This window comes from Ursus americanus, chromosome 11 (genome assembly GCF_024610735.1).
Source record: "Ursus americanus isolate L20-20 chromosome 11, mUrsAme1.1.p, whole genome shotgun sequence".
Classification (NCBI taxonomy): domain Eukaryota; kingdom Metazoa; phylum Chordata; class Mammalia; order Carnivora; family Ursidae; genus Ursus; species Ursus americanus.
In genome coordinates this window covers 61,774,628-61,794,348 of record NC_142137.1, presented here as the reverse complement: position 1 = coordinate 61,794,348, position 19,721 = coordinate 61,774,628, and the positions used below count along the sequence as shown (strand labels likewise).

General features: G+C 39.9%; 1 protein-coding gene across 4 annotated transcripts in view; it reads right to left on the bottom strand.

Moving 5' to 3' along the window:
* Window positions 1-19,721, bottom strand: part of ESR1 (estrogen receptor 1) — a 360,927-nt gene that overhangs the window by 221,275 nt on the left and 119,931 nt on the right. For all 4 annotated transcript variants that reach the window (XM_087865591.1, XM_045805367.2, XM_045805366.2 and 1 more), the window contains exon 3: window positions 6,622-6,812. In XM_087865591.1, the coding sequence (XP_087721717.1) occupies window positions 6,622-6,812 (191 nt within the window). The remainder of the gene's footprint in view (window positions 1-6,621; window positions 6,813-19,721) is intronic.

Below are 19,721 nucleotides of genomic sequence, written 5' to 3'. Positions count from 1 at the left end.
TGTTGCCTGAGGCCCACAAACTGATCCTAACCTTCCTCTCATACTTTTGTTTATTCACATGTGATGCCTACAATATGAAGTCTTGATCTGGGAGGCGCTCACATTCAGTAAGGGAAAGACCCATCTAACTGTCTACACAGACACTTGCAGTCCCAGACACAGTGGGCCACAGGACAGAGAGAACTGCTGCATTAATGTCAAATAAGGTTTGATGACAGTAAATTTTGACTAGAATTGGAAGAGATTTTACAGGTAAGTTTGGAAAGTAATTCCCAGCAAAGAAATAGAATGTTCGTATTTGAGTAATAACAAGTAACCCAGTATAAAAAATTTACTTCAAAAGTACAAACAGTGACTTGGAAATCCTTGAATGGTGGTCTAAGAATTCTTCCCTGGACCATGGAAGTCATTAAAGTGTTCTGTACAAGGTACTGACAGGATTAGGGATTTGCCTTAAGAGCATTAGTGACTGGCAGTGTGCAGAATGGCTTAGAAGAAGGCAAACCAAATGAAGCAAATGGTTTAAGTGAAGAAGGCAATAGGAAACATTGGGTTATTGCAATGATTCCAGAGAAAGTTAGTGAGAATTGGATGAATGCATGTTAAAGAAGTGGTCTCAACAGAGCTACACAACAGTTCTGATGGGAAACGTCAGGGGTGAGAAGATGAAGACAACTGACCCTAAGGTTTTCAGGGTGGGTGCCTGAGGGAACAGATATCAACAGTGTTCACCAGGAGGAGCAGCTAGTGTCAGATGAAGACACATGGGAGTCACTAAGAAGCCAGGTTGAGGCAGGAGCTCAATGTGGGAGATATCCGCATAGTTGTGACACTTTAGGTCTTAAATATTGTTTCCCTAGGGCTTCCATGACAAAGTACCACAAATGAGTAACTTAACACAACATAAAGTATTGTCTCACAATACTAAAGTCTGAAATCAAGTTGTCAGCAGAAACTACTTCCTTGCCTCTTTCTAGCTTCTCGTTTTTGCCAGCAATCTTTGGTGTTCTTTGGCGTGTAGATGCATCACTCCAATCTCTCTCTCTCTCTGTGGTCTTATGGCATTCTCCTCTCAGTCTCTGTATCCAAATGCCCTTCTTATAAGAACCCTAGTCCTACTGGATCAAGGGTCCACCCTACCCCAATATGACTTCAACTAATTATATCTACAGTGACTTACTTGGAAATAACAAGGTACTGGGGGTTAGGACTTCAACATGGCTTCTGGGGAAGCACAATTCAACCCATAAACAGATACGCATGAGACCTAGGACACCAGATGGAGAAAAGGATGGCGAAATGAAAGGAAAAGAGACCGTAGATGGTGGGGAATGCCTACTTTTAAAAAGCCAAAGAGGAAAAGTAAAGAGGCAGAGAGAGGACAATGATCCCCCTGTTCTCTCAAGGCTTATTCACCCAGTCTTCCCTGAGCTTTTCTTGGTTTATGCTATTTCACACTTCTGGAATTATTTCCCAAACTGCTTGCTGCCTATGAAAATCCTTCATTCCTTTCTAGGCCTATGTCAAATATACCACTTGCATTAATGCTTCTCCTGCCAGCCTTACCCAATGAAATATCTTCCTTTTCTGAGGTCCTCTAGCAGGTCTTATCTACAATTCTTTTGACTTCTTGTCATAATCTATTTAACAGAGATGTGCCTAATACTACTAGAGGCACTGGAGCAACAGTAACCAACAAGGCAGACCAGACCTGAAATCAGCTTTCCTGAATTTACATCCAAGTTCAGGCAGGAATATGGGGAAGCAGCACCTCATACAGACAGACAGTCATCACCCAAATGAATAAATAAGAGAACTTCGGTAAAGGTTTAAGGGCTTTAAAGAAAAATAAGGGTAATGGAGTAGGAAAGAAAACAAAACAAAACAAAACAAAACTCGGGGCAAACATTTGTAGGGTTACTTTGGGTAAGGTAATCATGGAAGACTTCTCCGAAGATGCTGACATGATCATGACATGCCATGGTCTTTTTCTCTGAGAAAATGATTTTGGGCAGAGATCTCAATGACAAGAAGCCAGCTGAGTAAAGATGTGGGTGTTGCAAGCAAAGGGAAAAATGTGCTGAGGTCCTGAGGAAGAAACATGGTTGGTGTGTTGGAGGAAGAGAAAGAAGGCCAGTGTGGCTGAATTATAATGAATGGGGGAGAAATAAGCAGGACTAAGAGACTGTAGAGTATTATAAGCCACAGGAGGGAATCTGGACTTGAAGTGCAGTGTGAGTTTTAAAGGAAAGACCATATGAAAGACCATATTTAACAGATTTCTCCTGCTGTTGCATGGAGACTATAGATCGTAGAGAAGCGAGTGCGGACTATGGAGATCAAAATTTCATATTTTTCTGTGCATATATTGTCAAGACCTCAACTGTGAGCCCCATCTCTGAAAGGATTCCAGAGGTAAAATAAATAGATAATGAGAGAACAGCCACCACTTCTCCCCCATCCACTGGCCTTTTCCAGTCATGGGTACATATGTCAAGCCAGAAGGTGACTACAAATGTGAAACTAAATGTACATACCAATTCATCTTGGAAGAACAAGGGTGAGTTCCTAAGCACAAAAGGCCTAAGTTCTCTCTTAATACACCTCTACAAAGTGGATGGAGCCAGCTAAATGGGCCAAGGTTCTTCAGAAAGTCAGGCTCTGCTTACCCTCAGCCACTGCTGGGGGAGCTATCCAGGGTGCTGGAATGTCTAATCCCACCACCCCACCCCTGATGCTTTCCAAGGCCTAATGGACAAAGCTTGTCAGTTACCCTTGTTGGACCTAACGCCTCACTGCCTGGAACCATAACCAGACTCCACTGTGATACCACACTGATGTCCTTCTGGTCTTAGCTAACCTTGAAGTCAACACCTGCCTGGGCCATGTCTGTTTGAGCTAACGTTAACTATCTTCTTTGTACATCTGAGAGAGATAACATGAAGTGGCAGCATAGCTAGTGGTATACAGATAGGCTTGGGACTCCACTGTACCTCATGACCATTTGAAATAATAATGTCAGAGAAGCAGGGAGCTCAGTAGAGTCTTTTTTTTCCTTGGAATAATACTCAAAGATGGTACCTGGCTATTGAGCCAATAATCAAATCTGCTTATATAACTCATCCAAGGTCTCTGCCTACAAAACATCTTAAGAAACACTGCTTCTCCATCTGCAATGATTAACAAGTCCATGTACTATCCCATTTTACCCCTCCCTTAAACAGCATCCTTGACTTTGCTTTAAAAAAAAAAAAGAGTATGTTCAACTGAAGGCCATTACTCAATTTCTTGAGTAATCAAGTTTATACACTAAGTAGTGGATGAAAATTTGTATGCTTTCAAATCAAACACTTTACCTCTTCAACTAAAACACTTAGAGCACTAGAGTAATCTGATGGATACTCATTCCTAGCTCTCTTCTTAAATAACAAGAAAAGCAGGGACAGCTACAGCATCTTCAGAAGTTTCTACCTGCATGTCAGACCCTTCACTGTCCTTAAATAGGTTTGAGGGTCAGTGTGACTTATAAAGAGCCAAAGAAGTTCAGTAAAACTTTTTAGTTGCATGTTATCAAGACTATGATGAGAAAATGGGACAAGAAACCACTAAACTTGCTCTGGTATTTCCTTTTTATACACACAAACAAGCCAAATACATAGAAATGCCATTCAAGTAAAAAAGAAATAAATTATTTTATTTTTACATAATCTAAGAATAAATACATGGCCAAGAATGTCTTTGTTTGATCTAATGGTCAATTAATTTTGTTAATTTCTCTTCACAGGACTCTCCAAACTCCCTTTCACCTCCTGGTCTTTGCTCATATGCTCATTCCTATGAACATCCATCCCCTCCTCCTTCATTCTGCTCATTTGGCTCATCCTCCAGACTTAATTTTAAATCAGGAAAGCTTCTCGGAGCCTGACTCAACTCAACTTCACTCAGTCTGGACTCCTATGTAAGACCCTTCACTCATCCTCATCTTGGCACTTGTCACACTGCCACTTAGTTGTCCGTTTATTTGTGCAACTCTCCCACCACCTTTTAAGGTCTATGAGAATGAGGACCATGTCTTTCTTATAATTGTATCTCCAGGGCCTTCCACAGTGCTTTGCCTAGTAGAGGCAATCAATGAATAAATGAATGAACTGACAAACCGAATCATTTTTAAGATCCCGCCCTATCCCTAAAAGTTAATATTCCTGCCTCATTTCTATGCTTCTTCCAAAACTGTGGACTCAATATTCACCTCATTTAATAAAGCTTATTTAAGTGACTTCATATCATGATAAGAAGTTTCTGAAGTCAGGCAAAAATTGCAGTTTTATGCAATTTATATAATAGTAAAATTTTACATAAAATAATTTATACTACACTGAAATCCTGCTCTTTAGTCTGTATATGGAGATAAGATATATACATTGTAACCATCAAAGAGTAAGCAGAAATTTTCTAAATATTTGAACTTGAGATACTGCCATAGCAATAAAATATTTATTTTTATTAGCTCACATTTCCTTCACTATTTTTTTAAGTGCATTTTTCTGTTTTTTTTTTTCTGCCTTTTTTTTTTTTTTTGGTCTAATGGCTTAACACTCAGAGACAATACTCAGTCTGATGTGAAGTTACATAGTACATTCTTCAATCCTGAACAAATAGGATGAAAATAATTTGTGAGAATATTGGTATTATTCCTTGAAGAAAGGTCCTTTCTATCTTTAATCTTAGTAATTTGACTTTTATAACTGAAAATATTTATTTTCTTATATTCATCTATTATTTTCCTTGTGTTTATCATATAATAGCACTTTATCTATCCTGACTTACTCTCTAATTGTATCACAAGAACAAGTACCTTTGCCTCCCCAATAAATTTCCCAAATAAATTCCAATTTTGTGGGATTACAGATTATATCTTACACATATTTTGATTTCTCTTAGAATATCTTGCATAGGTACCGAATAAGTTTTTAATAAACACGAATTGTCAAAACTTTAGTTTTAGAAACAATCTATTCCCTTATACATTAAATCAAGGGTCATCAAATTATGGCTCACAGGTCATTTCTGGTTAGTTTTCATCTGTTTTTGTATATAAAGTTTTATTGGCACACACCCACTTACTTTATATTGTCTATGGCTCCTTATAGGCCACAATGTCAGGGTTGCGTAGTTGCAACAAAGACTGCAAAGCCTAAAATAGTTATTACTGATCTTTTCCAAAAAAAAATGTTGCTGAGTGCTGCTCTCAATCATTTTTACAGATGAGAGAACTCAGTCTCAGATAAGTGACTTGTGCAAGTTTGTAGCTGAACCTGTTCACTAAATCTACCTCTGTCAGATGATTTGTCAACACCAGTTTAAATGTTCAGTGAAAATAATGCTATTTTACAATACACAAAAGCAAATAAAAAGTAATACCACAAATGAAGATGGTTGTTGAAAGACCTTTCAGGGCTTATGCCAACTTAAACCAAATAGAAATATCATTTTTCTAAATTCAGACAGTTGCTTTAACACATATATGTGTATATATACACATCCATGTGTATATTTATTTATATCTCTATTTCTTTGTGTGTGTACATATATGTATATACAGAAAAATTTACTATCAGAGAATATCATTAATTTTATTTAAAAATCCAACAGAAAGTGCAAATCTTACAGTAGATTTCTAAAAGATGTTGAAAGTAATAACTGTCAAAAACTGCTTTTAAAATGGACCAAGACAAATAAATAAATAAATAAATAAATAAATAAATAAATAAATAAAATGGACCAAGACGACGTAAATTCAGCTAACCTAAACTCCTGTCAGACTGCTATGGGATCTTTAGCATAGATATTTAAGGTGGTAGATATGACTGATGTTTCCCCCAGGGCATCCTCTAAAATGCAACAATACAGACATTCTTGGAGCAAATAAATTGGAGCTGGTAGAAGGGAGAAGCTGCACTTAGTAAGCCAATACAAAAGAGGATCAAGGCACACAGGTGAATGAAATGTTACAAGTAAATACTTACTAACCACTTATAATGATAACATGTCCCCTATTACAGGTCACCAGCTACTGTGTCTTCTTATTTTAGCAAAAGGTCATATCATCCACTGAGACAACAAAGAGATGGAAGAAGAGCAAGAGAAGAACAAGTCAAGTTAGAATTGGTGCAAAGAACTGATACTCTGAAGCAAAGATGAGAACAGAATACATATCAGGACACAGCCAAGGTGGAAAGGTAATATGTATAGACAACTCATATTACACTGTATCATATAAGCCTAGTTGCCTGCAATACATGAATATCCACCTGCCATCCCCTAATCAGGGCACAGACCTCTCAAGACCCAGCTGTTAAAGTCCCCTTCCTGTAGAGCTGCTCAAGACTGCCTGGATCTTGCCAACGGAGGAAGCAAAATTACTCAGCCACAACTGCCCTGGTCTTTGTCAACTCTTTCTCCTGAGAACTTTTTTTCCTCCATGTTCCTACCAGACATGCTAGTAGACCTACCAGGTATTACACTGCTTTCTTCTACAAAAGGCTGCTCATATGCTTTTCTTCTTCAGTTGTTTCCCCTCAGGATTAAAAATGGAATAAGTTGTTTTCAACACACTATTACCTTGAATACTTCTCTTGAAGAAAGCCTTACAGCCTTCACAGGACCAGACTCCATAATGGTAGCCTGAGGCATAGTCATTGCACACTGCACAGTAGCGGGTCTCCTTGGCAGATTCCATGGCCATGCTTCCTTTGTCACTGGTACTGGCCAATCTCTCTCTGCCACCCTGGCGCCGATTGTCTGAATTTGGCCTGGAAAAAAAAAATAGGAGAAAATAAAAACAGTGAATCTATTAACATTAGAAAAGCAAAACATGTAAGCTCTTCTAAAGAATAAGAGGCTTGGGGGATGCAGCAGATCCACTTTATTCTGACATTTTGAAATAATGAATCATAATGCAAGCTAATCTTTCATTACCTCTTGCCGGCTGTTATAGCAAAAGGTGTTTGCCTATTATATTAACCTTGAGGGGAAATTGTTTATTGCAAACTTGGTTAAGAAACGGACTGCCTACACCAGAATATATTATCTAGAAAATGACAAAATGAAATTAACTGGTTTTTAATAGATTATTCTTTTTTTTTTCAGGTATTCACAATTAATGCAGAACCATTAGAGACCAACGCTCATTCCAATTCTAGACACACTAAGGATCTTTAGGAAATAGAGACAAGGTATAAAGCAGTTGGGGAATTTGAAACTCAAATGAACTGACGAACAACACAGAACATGTATAGACAGATAACAATTCAAATTTTTACGTGATTGTTACCACGTAACCCTCGAGATCAGTTTTTATAACTTGACTATAACTTCAGGGTGCCATTCAATACACAATACTCCTCTGGAAGAGCATGTACAATAAGAGCAGAGAAACAGAGGCAATTACTCCAACCTTTAGAAGTCCATACAGGAAGCATATCCCAGAACGAAACCTGAGAATTAACAGTCAGTTCTGGGAGAACCAAGGAAATGGAGAAGTAAAAAGTAGAAAGCTTTCAGAAGAAAGAGGGATTGACAGTGCCAAATGGAGCAGAGAAGTCCAATAAAGCAAGGACTGATGAAATGAAGTAGGATTTGACAAAGAGGACCCTTAGCAAGGAGTTTTGATAGAGGTGTACAAGCATAAGCCAAAAGCCGGTGGGTAGAAAAGAGAATGGAGTAAGATGAAATGAAATGAAAGTGAGTGAAGACCATTCCTTCGAGAACTGGAGAATGGGCAGAGAAAGAGATGGGGTGGTGTGGTCGCTAAAGAATATAAAGATTAAAAAAAAAAAAAAAAGGACTTTCAGAATGGAAGCTAAGCCCCATCTAGACTGAAGGGAATGGACATTCGAGAGGGAAGAGTTGGGGGTACAGAGAAGGGCAGAACAGAAAAAGTCAAGGGAAGTATAGCAGTTGGGATTAAAGACACGGATAGAAGGAACAGCCTCAACAAAGATACCTTGAAGAAGACAGAGGGAAAAGAGCTAAGAAAAGGAACAGATGAGATGAAGTTTGCATCTCTCATTTAAACAGGTATCAGATCAGAACTCAGATCAATACAGGATTTGCTAGGCATGTGCAACTGAACAAAAGCAGTGGAAGAGTATTGAGGGTGTATGGTCGGAGCCCAGCACAGTGCCTCGTATGTAGCTGGCACTCAATAATATATTTAAATGAACTCATAGAATGTTCTAGAGTATATATGGAAAAAAAAAGAAAAGTTGAAAGATATTGGAAGGATAGATGGAGTGAAGGCTCCTATAAGATACCAAAAAAAGAAAAAAACAAAAAACCTGGGACACCTGGGTGGCTCAGGCTCTGACTTAGGCTCAGGTCATAATCTCAGGATCCTGGGATCCAGCCCCACTGTCAGGCTCCTCACTCAGCATGGAGTCTGCTTTTTCCTTTGTCCCTCCCCCTACTGATTCTCTCTCTCTCTCTCTCTCTCTCTCTCTCTCTCTCAAATAAATAAATAAAATCTTTAAAAAATAATAAAAAATAAATTTTGAAAAAAGCAACTGAGGATGAAATAAAATGAACTGAAGAAAGAGCTTCCAGGGTCTCTGATTAAAGAAACTCATGCTTCCTGCTTCTACTCCCCACCCAAATAACCAGACCACACTGACTCTTTCACTGGCCCTCCCTTTCACAAGCCCTGTCTTTCCTTTCAGCACAAATTTTATGACCCTTTCCTGCCCTGACTACTCATTGATATTGTCCACAATTTTGTGGCAGTGCTTCTCAAATAATACTTGCCATAATACTCACAAAATACTGGCTCCTTGCGTTGAGCGCATCTGACTTGGCCCATTTTTTCCAATCTAAATGACACAGCTCTTAGTTTGGAGCCTCAGATGGAAATTCTTTATTTTATCTTTAGAGAGCACTGGCTTGCAGTTTTCAGTTCCAGGTCATATTCTTCTGCCTATCCTCTTCCATTTCACTACAATGCTGTTGAACTCCCCTCTCCCCAATCAACCTCAAATCTTTGTACTGTTCATTTACTAACATCTTATGCATGATTCAAGTCAGTAGGAAGCAGCTGTGAATATTTAACTATAGAAGCTTAGTGCCTTTCGCAGTGTGGTTAGCAAGCTGGACACTGACAGTTTCGAGGCCTTATAAATCTTAAGTACTGCAGCCTCAATACCCAGCTCAGGGCACAGCCCGCAGCAAACATTCTATACACGTTTGCTGAATGAAGGAAGGAAGGAGTGAATAATATATGCATGGACAAAAGTTCCAAAGTATCAAGCATCTTCCACCCATCCCTGCATAATAAAATACTGCAAATTTTAAAACTGTGGTAGGATAAATACATAAAATTTATCATCTTAGCAATTTTTTTAGTGTAGAGTTCAATAATGTTAAGTTATTCACATCAATGGTAACCAATCTCCAGAGCTTTTCCATCTCACAAAACTGAAACTTCACACCCATTAAATAACTCCCCATTTCCTCCTCCTCCCAGGCCATGCCAACCACCATCTACTTTCAATCTCTATGCATCTGACTACTCTAGATAATTCATATAAGTGGAATGATATACTAGTTGTCTTTTTGTAAATGGTTTATTTCACTTGGCATAATGTTCTCAATGTTCAGCCATGTTGTAGTATGTGTCAGAATTTCCTTTTCTTTTTAATATTCCATTATACATATATACCATATTCTGTTTATCCATTCACCCACCAATGGACAACGGACATTTGGGCTGCTTCCATATTTTGAATAATGCTATTAACACAGATGTTCAAATATCTCTGCAAATGCCTGCTTTCGATTCATTTGGATACACACTCAGAAGTGGGACTGCTGGATCATAGAGTAGTTCTATTTTTAATTTTATGAAGAACTGCTGTATTGTTTTTCATAGTGACTGCACTATTTTACATTCCCACCAACAATACACAAGGGTTCCAATTTCTCTGCATCCTTCCCAACATAACATTTTTCTTCTATTTTGTTTTGTTTGTTTTTTTAATAACAGCCATCCAAATGGGTTTGAGGCAATCACTGCATCTTAAGGTCACCTCCCTTACCAACCATTCCTAATCCCTACCCTGGTAATAACTTATTCCTGTTCGGAACTCAATAGCTGGTTTTTCTTTACTTCTACTACTTGCTACATTCTTACCCCTTCAGTTATATATTCCTGTGTCTTCACTGCTGCTAAGTTGCTCGTGTCTTATTCATCTTTGGAACCCCAATTGTTTACAGCATAGTGCCTCATCCAAAATAGAGACTCAAAAACTACTGATATCAAATGAATTAATCAATGACTGAATCAATGAAGTAATCATTGTTACAATATAAATGGAATATGCAAATACTGTTTTTAAAAGTACTGGTAAAAAGTTTAATAGCAAAAGCTCATTTTCCCCAGCTCTAGCACAGAGGTATGCTATCAACAAAATGCCTTCCATCTATACCTTATCTTTGAGATGTTCCTGAAATACTGAAAATGTACTACAGACATAGAGCATAAAACCAGGTTTCCAAAAAAGAAGAGAGGAAATTACACAGGCCATATTTCCTCTCCATAAAGGAACTTTTTTATCTAACTTGGAAAATCATAAATGTAACATTATCAGTTATCATTTTGGCCCAACCCTGCTCTATGAATGCTCCTAAACAGGGATGGCATGAAAAATATAATCCAGATCAACCTAAAAGGCAAATGAGGTCTTCTCATGGTCTGCAAAGCCCTGTGGCACCTTGAAATATGTTCAGGTTTTCTGGAATATCCATTAGGCCAAGATAATTTGGTACAACTGCCTCCAGACAGAGATCTGTGTCCCCAGTATGCAGACTAACTTGGCCTCATGATCTGTAGTGGAAAGGAACAGAGTGGGAGGTGTCTGTGCCTGGACTCAGACCAAGCCACAAGGGTAGGCCAGGCACCAACCTGTGGTTAGATCAGACCCCAGGGATGAGACTCATTAGAGGTCCCAGACTCATCTCTTCCAGCTTCCCTCTCCTTGGCCTTGCCCAACAGCATCTGTCAAAAACATGGCACTTTGGCTTCACACTTTTTTAGTAGGAAATGCTTATACCATGTTTAGGGCAATCTTTCTTCCTCTTGGTCAGCTTCAGAGGCCCTTTGGCTTCTCCTTACTTTCACAGAACCAAAATTAACTATTCTCATTCTCATGACCTGAACATCATCAGGTTCCCTTATCTCTTTATTCTAGGTGAAAATCTAACTAATTCTTTAGCCATTTGCTAAAACATCTCTCTCTATAAAATTCTTATCCCTTTCTCACTGAATTGTCACCAAACCTCTATAGTTTCTCGTCTTGGGCACATTCTCACAATACTCATATAAGAAGTTGACTAGTTTACCAAGTCAGATGTTCTTCAGCCTTACAGGTATGTTTAAAGATTCTCTAAAAAGAAGTAAGGTGGAAGCTTTAAGCGAAAAATGGAGGAATGTTTTGTCAGTGACTGAATACATTGCAGCTCTGAGGCACACAAGTGCTTAGGAACAGAGTGATGGCAGAGAAAAGAAGGGCAGAAGCATGAGAGATCAGGTAAGAGAAAACACTACTGCACCTATGGAAACTGGAAACTCAACTGACTAGATTAAGTTCCCTTTTCATTCCATCCCATGGCTACTAAATATTTCCCAATGGGTGCCCCACTGATATTATATATTCAATATGATGAAGAGAGAAGTCTGAAGGCATTCGTATTGTGTCCAGAAAGTGGACTCTCTTAGACCAAGTCATAACAGGGCATAACAAAGTACATTTATGAAGAGGATTTTCATTAATCAAAGGAAGAGTTTGAAGCTCAACATAATAAAGTACTGTTGGTTTTCCAACCATAAACCATGGTACCAGCCAATCCAAAGGCATTATTCACCTGATGAGTCAAGAATTTTTAAACAAAATTTTAAAGCCTTGGTTTCTAGAAGAAACATTTTTGCAAAGCTAAATGAAAAGAACCAACAGATATCCACTCCCTAGAGATGTGGGGTAATTAAGTGCCAGTGGGATAACCTCATGAGACTGTAATCCCCAAATCAAATCCCCAAAGTTATGTGCACCCAAAATGCCTTACACTTTTTCTTGATGGCACTTACCACAATTTCCAGTCCTATATTGAGTGATTATTGACAAATATATGCTCCCCCTAATAAACAGTAAATTCTAGGGAGGCAGGGATCACATCTCATTTGCTCCCAATTTTAACTGACACACATTTAGGTCCTTGATAAACATTTGCTAAATGTACCTCTTCCATCTAATCCATCACCAAATTATATCAGTTATTTCTTCAAAACACTATGCCTACCTTCCTTTGCATTCCTTGTTTTTGTCATTCTTGCCTAAGACATAAATAACCCTACATCTGAATTCTAAAAGTAGTCTCGTGCCTCTCACAAATCCTCAAACACAGTCTGCGCACCACTGTCAAAAGAATGGTCATAAAGTACAACTTTCATCTTTCCATTACTTCTCATTACATATATCTGAGGGTCATTACCTTTTCTGGGGTGTCAGGGACCTGTTTGATAATATAGGAAAGACTCTGAAACTGTCTTTTCTAGAAAACACTTAGAAATGAACTCTCAGACTTGTGCCTATAATTCTAGGGGACTGATAAACCAGGAAAATAAAATTTTTAAATCATTGACATATAGAATTAAGCTCAAATTCTTGAATTCCCTGCTCCAACCAGTATTGGTCTCTCTATAGCTCCCTGAGCAAAATTTTATCAACTTCATCTCCGAGAAATTGCTCATACTACATTCTCTGCAGTCCCTGCTTCCCATCAGCCATCACATCTCATCTATCACAGAAAACTAAGCTTTAGTTCCCCATCTTCCGTAAGGCTTATCCTAAGTATTCCAACTCATACTGGTTCAACTTGGAATTCCTACGGCACTTCAAGTCTTCACCACTTCTCTCAACACCTAGTTACTCACTGGATTATAATCTCTCTGGGAACTACTCTACTCCTGTTTCTTTTGCAGTATTTTCTTCCTCTACCAGGCTCCTAAATGTCAGTGTTCCTCAGGGTTCTGCCCTCAGCCCTCTGTCATCCTTAGGTGACATTTTCTTTGTGGGAATCTTAGCCATGTGTGTGACCACACTCAAGGGCCATCCTATATCCCTCTCCCGGACTTCAGATGTAGATTCAAATTATCCACTTTGCAGCTCCTCTAGAATGACCCAAAGAATCCACAAACTTACTGTGCATAAAACTAAATTCAGTATCTTTCCCAAAAAGTCTGTTTCTATTCCTGAATTACCATTTTGGCCCTAGGGCCCTGGGATCCAACCAAGGCACTCAAGCATGCCCTTCCCTCTGCCTGGCCCCTGAATAACTCCTATTTACCCGGCAGTCACAACATGAACTTAATTTTCTCCAGGGAGCTTTGCTGACCTCCAGGAGCTAGATTACACACACCCTGGACTCTCCCTAGTGAAGTAGCTGTCTTTTCACTCCCTGCGATACTGTGATTTCTAATAAGAAATATGTATTTGGTCTTTGTCCCAGTTCTTGCACAGAGCTTCTAAAACCCTTGGAATTTCCTAAGGGATAGGAGAGCAACAAAGGTGTCTCTTATATGTTAATGAGATGACTTTGGACCCCACCTAACTAGGAGGGCTGGTTGCCAGGGAAACCATCTAAACTAGAGAGTTGGAACTTTCAGTCCCCTGCCATCCCACCTCCCACCTCCAGGGGAGAGGGGCTGGAGGCTGAATCAATCACCTCTGGCCAACAATTTAATCAATCGCACTTACAATGAAGCCTCCATAAAAGCCCAAAAGGACAGGGTTCAGAGAACTTCTGGGTTGGAACATGTGGAGTTGCTGGGAAAGTGGGTATCTGGGGAGGACATGGAAGCCTCACACCCCTTCCCCATGCTTTGCCCTAACCATCTCTTCCACCTGGCCATTCCTGACTTATATCCCTTTACAATAAACTGGTGATCTAGTAAGTAAGATGTTTCTCTGAGTTCCAAGAGCAACTCTAGCAATTTAATCGAACCCAACCAGGGGTTCATGGGAACCTCTGATTTATAGCTAGTTTATAGTTATAAGCACAGGTAAAAACCTGGGCTTGTGATTGGCATCTGAAGTAGGGGTAGTCTTATAGGACTGAGCCCTTAACCTATAGGGTCTGATGCTAACTCCAGGTACACGGTGTCAGAACTGAGTTAACTGCTTGGTGGTATATTAAACACACACAGAGTCAGGGTCACACCCCCTGTTTAAAACCCTTGGCAGCTTCCTACCACGTCAAGAATAAAATTCAAAAAACCCAGCATGATCAGTATCTTGCCTGTCACTCCAACAGGGACTCCTCACACTCCCTCCCTGATCACCAAGTTCCAAATGCTGAATCGCAGCTGTCCCACAAATGCCAAACACCTCCAGGTCTCGGAGCCCTTCTCACTGACTTGCTCCCAACTCCATGCAGGTCCTCATTTTATCAAGTGCCATTTCTGACCTTGCTAACCTAGTCTTTCTATGACTTCCACGCTCTTACACTAGTTTATTCCTTTATGGTACTTATCACTGACATCAAACCAAATTTTACATTATTATGTGTCTTCCCCCACTGAAATGTAAGCTTTCCCCAGCACCTCGAAGAGAGCCTACTATAGAAATGATGGTTGAATAAACCAGTCCATAAATAAATTTCGATGCTATGAACCAGCAATTGTTACGCTCTGTTTAATTATCTATCTTACCCCATGCACCATAACCTCCAGAGACCGTGGCCACCTTACTTATCATGGTCGGCCAGCTCATGTTTGGCGGCCAGACACACAGTAAAGTCATTAATAAATATTTGCCATTCGAACGAATTACGGACTTGGCGAAAACCATCCCAACTCCACGCCAGCACACTCCCATATCACAAACCCACCCTCCACACTACAGCAGGAGTGACGGCCCTACCCTGCAAAATGGACCCCTACTAGAAATCCTTCATGTCTCCTCCATGTCTATGGTAAGGCTTCTTAATCTTTTTTGGATGGTGGACGACAGGAAAATACCCTTATTTACAGAAACACAGATTTCCCTTATAAACTTGGGGTATTTACTGGCCTCTGAAGTCCATGAATGGTCTCCCCAAAAGACTTCAGACTAAGAACTCCCAGCCTACAGGAGAAATGCAGACTCCACAGCACAGCCACTGTGGCCTGGGGCCATTGTCCCAGCTCCAGCCTTATCCTTCCCTGTGACAGTTAGTTTTATGCGTTGCCCTTCCCCGACCAAGCTAGTCCATCTCTGGACCTTTGCCCACACGGCTTCCTAACTTGGCCAAAAGGCAAAATCTCCCGAGGGAAAATGTCCACTCAGATAGCAGCTGCTGAATTTCTCAATAGAATCAACATGCGCTCCTAGAATATCATATATATAGCTATTCTGGAATGGTCATCATCATCATAATGTATTCACTGTGAATCTCCAGGAAAGAGATCCTATTACAGTCACCTTTGCTTTCCAATTTCCAACAAAGTACAGACAAATAGTATGCATTTGACAGTCATTTAGGGAATGAGTAAAATTATATGTCCCATACTGTGTGTCTTGCCTTCTCAACTAGGCTGTAAAATTTTCAAAAGTAGGTAAGCTATATCTAAAATATTTTTTTATTATCACCAAAACACCTGGTATGGTACTTTGCACAAAGAATGTATCTAATAAATACTTACTGAATAAGTTCATGAACAAAAAATTAAGAACAACTTTGCAAGAGGCATAGTTGAATCTGTTGCAATAATAGAATAATGTATCAAGATAATGAGAAACCAATTGTTGATGCCTATGTATCAATAGATATATCAACCTGATTGTGGGTTCTTGTGTATTTCTCTCTGCTTCAAATACAAATATGAACGTAAGTTATATTTGTTATTTAAGCATAAGTTAGTGGTGGTTTGTGCCTAGGACCAGAACTTACCTATGGGTATTTCCACTCTCTATGATAAAGTTTGTGTTTGAATTTTAATATGATCTCTATTTATTTTCCATGGCAGCAAATAGACATTCTTAAAAAAAAAATGTACAAGTTGATCTAAAATGGTAGAGTCTAGCAAGGATAAATCCTGAATCTCCTTTTTATAAAAGCTCAAGTTAACTGAGACTTGGGCCAGGTTTGAGTAACCCATTAAGCCATGTCACACGTATTTTCTGGGCAAATTCTTTAAGCAATTTTAAGTACTTTAAGCAAACTAAAAATTATTTTCTGGATGAGAAAAGTCAATCCAAAGACTCTAGCTCTTTTACAATGCTCATCTGAAAACTTCATCTACCTCTTGCCTCATATTATCCATTTAATGAGTGTAATTTTTGTTTGTATTGATTGTGTGTCTTCTAGTTAATAAACAGAGACAGATAATATTCTTCCCTAAGAGATGGAAAAGAAAACTCCTTCCAAAAAATGACTGGTGATACATACCCCTGAAAGCAGCTCCACCAAATGAGCTAGGGACAGTTTCAGCTGCCGGTTCAAGGTTCTGCCCAAAGTTCGAACCACACCCTGGATTTCTGGAAGACCAGCACGGCCCCGGGCCTAACAAGATAAGGGGAGCTGGGAGAACAGGCAAGCAAGGGTTTCACAGGACACTAATGGTTGTGGCAAGCACTACGTGTCATTGATCCACTTAACCCTCAAACTACCCCAAGCAGTATTATTATAACTGCAGTTGTTTTAGAAATGAGGTAACCAAGGTACAGGGGGGTAAGGGGCTCACCAAAGTCATACAATCAAGCAACAGTGGAGTCAGGGAATCAGGCGGTCTGATCCCAGAGCCCAGACTCCCAACAGAGAACGGAATCCTTGCGAACTCCACCCAAAGGCAGCAAGCGCCAAAGGCAGAGTACGTCACATGCTCTGGGAACAAAATCCTTAGCTCAGCGATCATCCCTAATCTCATAAATAATAATCCCATTTGAAATTGCCCACAATTATTTATTACCCAGCCAATAATTGTGTTTTAAGGGAAAATGCTAATCCAATTTCTAGTGCAAAGGTTGAGTTCCACAGAAATAGAGTTTCATGGCGCTGACAACCATACAGGAGTATAGCTGGATGAAAGTTTGAATATTTCCTTAAGATGTGGTTACAGAAAATATCTATTTTAACTCATAAACAAATGAAAAGTGATGTGTTGTTAATGTTCGTATATAAGAGTTCTGAAATTCTTTCTGCACAAAGAACATTAGCATTCACCATTCAATACGTAAGGCTCTCTATAAAATGTCAAGAGGTTTCCCCACTCACTTAAGAAAAATATCTTCACCCCAAAATACAAGCAAGTGTTGATTTTCCACACTAATGGGAAACAAGAATAGCTGGCATAAAGTTCTGTTAAAACCCCTTTTAGTCAATATCTTTTTATCTGTTCTCAGTTACTAATGTGTAACCAAATGACCTGATTTGAGTTTCCTCGCCTCTCCTTTCTCTATTCACACCAACCTGTTGCAAAGTGCTAATGAACGGCGAGGGCCAGGAGCCCAAAATGAGAGGCAAGAAACAGGCCTATGGATGACACAAAAGAGGTAAGTCAAGAGAGGAGCTGTGGTTTGACACCACACCTTCCTAAAACAAGTCTGATTTCCAGCCTAATTTCCACACAAAATATGACATATACGAGGAAAATAATAATCTATTCATATGCAGAAATACTAAGAAAGCCATTCAGTCATTCAACAGCATTGCATAAGCATCTACTTAACTGCGGGCCAGGGAGTGTGACGAGGGCAAAGGACAACTGCAAAAAGAGGAGAGAAGAGGAGCAGTAAGAGAGGGGAACAGAAGGAAGAGAAGGATCACCTCTGCCCTCGGAAAGCAGACAACTCAAGGAGGAAGACGTGGGCCTCTGGGAAAAGGCCCTACAGGCACGGAACTCCAAATAACAGTCCTGCTCTACCACTGGCCTCTGGTCAGCTTTGGAGTGTGAGTCATAAATCATTCATTTTATGACCCTACCCAAGACATAGGAACAATATGTCGTCACATAAAAAGTCCGCACAAACATGTCCAGAATGGCAAATGGAAATTTTTACTTAGAAAAATTATTCTGGAATCTGTATGCCATTAAAGATCACACTGCAACAAACATAATAAACTTCGGGATAAAATAAGGGATTGTTGAAAAGAAAACTACAGGCCCAAAATGGCGTCACTTAGGATTAGAGCCTCAGGTCAGTAAACCAGGGCAGGATCCCTAACCTAACTGCAGTTTTAACCTCCCCGGAAATGCAAGTCTTAAACTATCAATCAGGAATTTTCTGAGGAGCACCAGTTAGGTAATCTGTCACCTGCGCCTTCCCCATCCCCCAAAGGAAGATGAGATCATCTGCATAATAAGACCCCCTGGCATTCCCCCTAAGAGAAGATCTTGCCTGGAATTATCCTTTCTTTTCTTTTGCTTCTAACTCTCTTGCCCCACCCTCCTTCCTATAAATACCTTCCATTCTGTGCAGCTCCTCAGAGCGCCCCTCTCCTTTCTATATGAGATACTCACTGACTCATGAATCGTTTCATGCAACCAATTACATCGTCAAACGGACTCAGTTGAATTTTTTTTAATAAGAGGCAGGGTACTGTGGTCGGAAAGTTCTAGACTGGGTCAGAACGCCTGGGTTCTAGACCAAAGGCTGCCAGTAACAGCTGCATTTGCTTGAGCAAGTCACCAGACCTCTCTGGTCTTGGCCATTTCTCTGTAAAAGAAGAAACTCCAACTACGTTGTCTCAATTCCTTCCCAGCTCTGTGATCGTAGGACCATGATTTTGTCCCATGCCTCTGACCAATAATACATCTGTGGCCGGCTAGAATTTCTTCATCTCATGAATGCATAGCCCATTTTTCAAAACTCTTTCCCAAGAATAATGAAATGTGTGCACACGCGCTGGCGGGAGGCGGTAGCACTGCATTTTCAGGCTGCTCGGCACTCCCTCCTGTGACCGTGACCGATTCAAGATGACAAACACCCAATCCACCACAGGGAGCTGCCGGTGAGGGCCATTGTGTTTCTAACTGCTAACATGACCTGCCCACAAAAGCTTCTCTCAAGGAGGCATGAGAAACAGGAGGGGAAAAACTGGACGGAAGGAAAACAAGAAATGGAGAGACAAAGTAAAAGGGAAACGTACTTCTGTATATTTGACATTTTCTTAGTTCACTGAACTCTACCAGCAATAATTGAAGTGGAAACCTGAATAGACGAAAATACAGCTGAAGTATCAAAGACAAAGTAAGCAGAACTCATCTACTGTGTCTCTCTGCCCAGGCGAGCGCGCGCGGCTGGAAGAGTTCCAAAGCGAATGATTCTGGAGTAAGAGAAAATTTGGATATGGTTTAAAATGAACAGAGGTTCTTTTACAGAGAATGACTTCATCAAATTCTTAAACATAATCAGTGAATTGTAACACTTCTGAGTAGGGACCAATGGCTTTCTTGGATGTGGAAGTTAAAACTGAATCCTCCAGGTTACTCTTCTTTGATTTTCCAATCCCACCAACAGGAAGCAAGCTCAAAGAGCAGCCCATTCTTTTGTTGATTTCTAAGGAGACACAGTAGATCACTCTGTGATGTAGCCCTGACCACAGCTGCAGATGGTGTCAACCAAAGACACGAGGAACACGTGGGACATGTATAGAGCCACTCGCCCTATGGCTCTCATGGCCAAAGAAGATTGGGT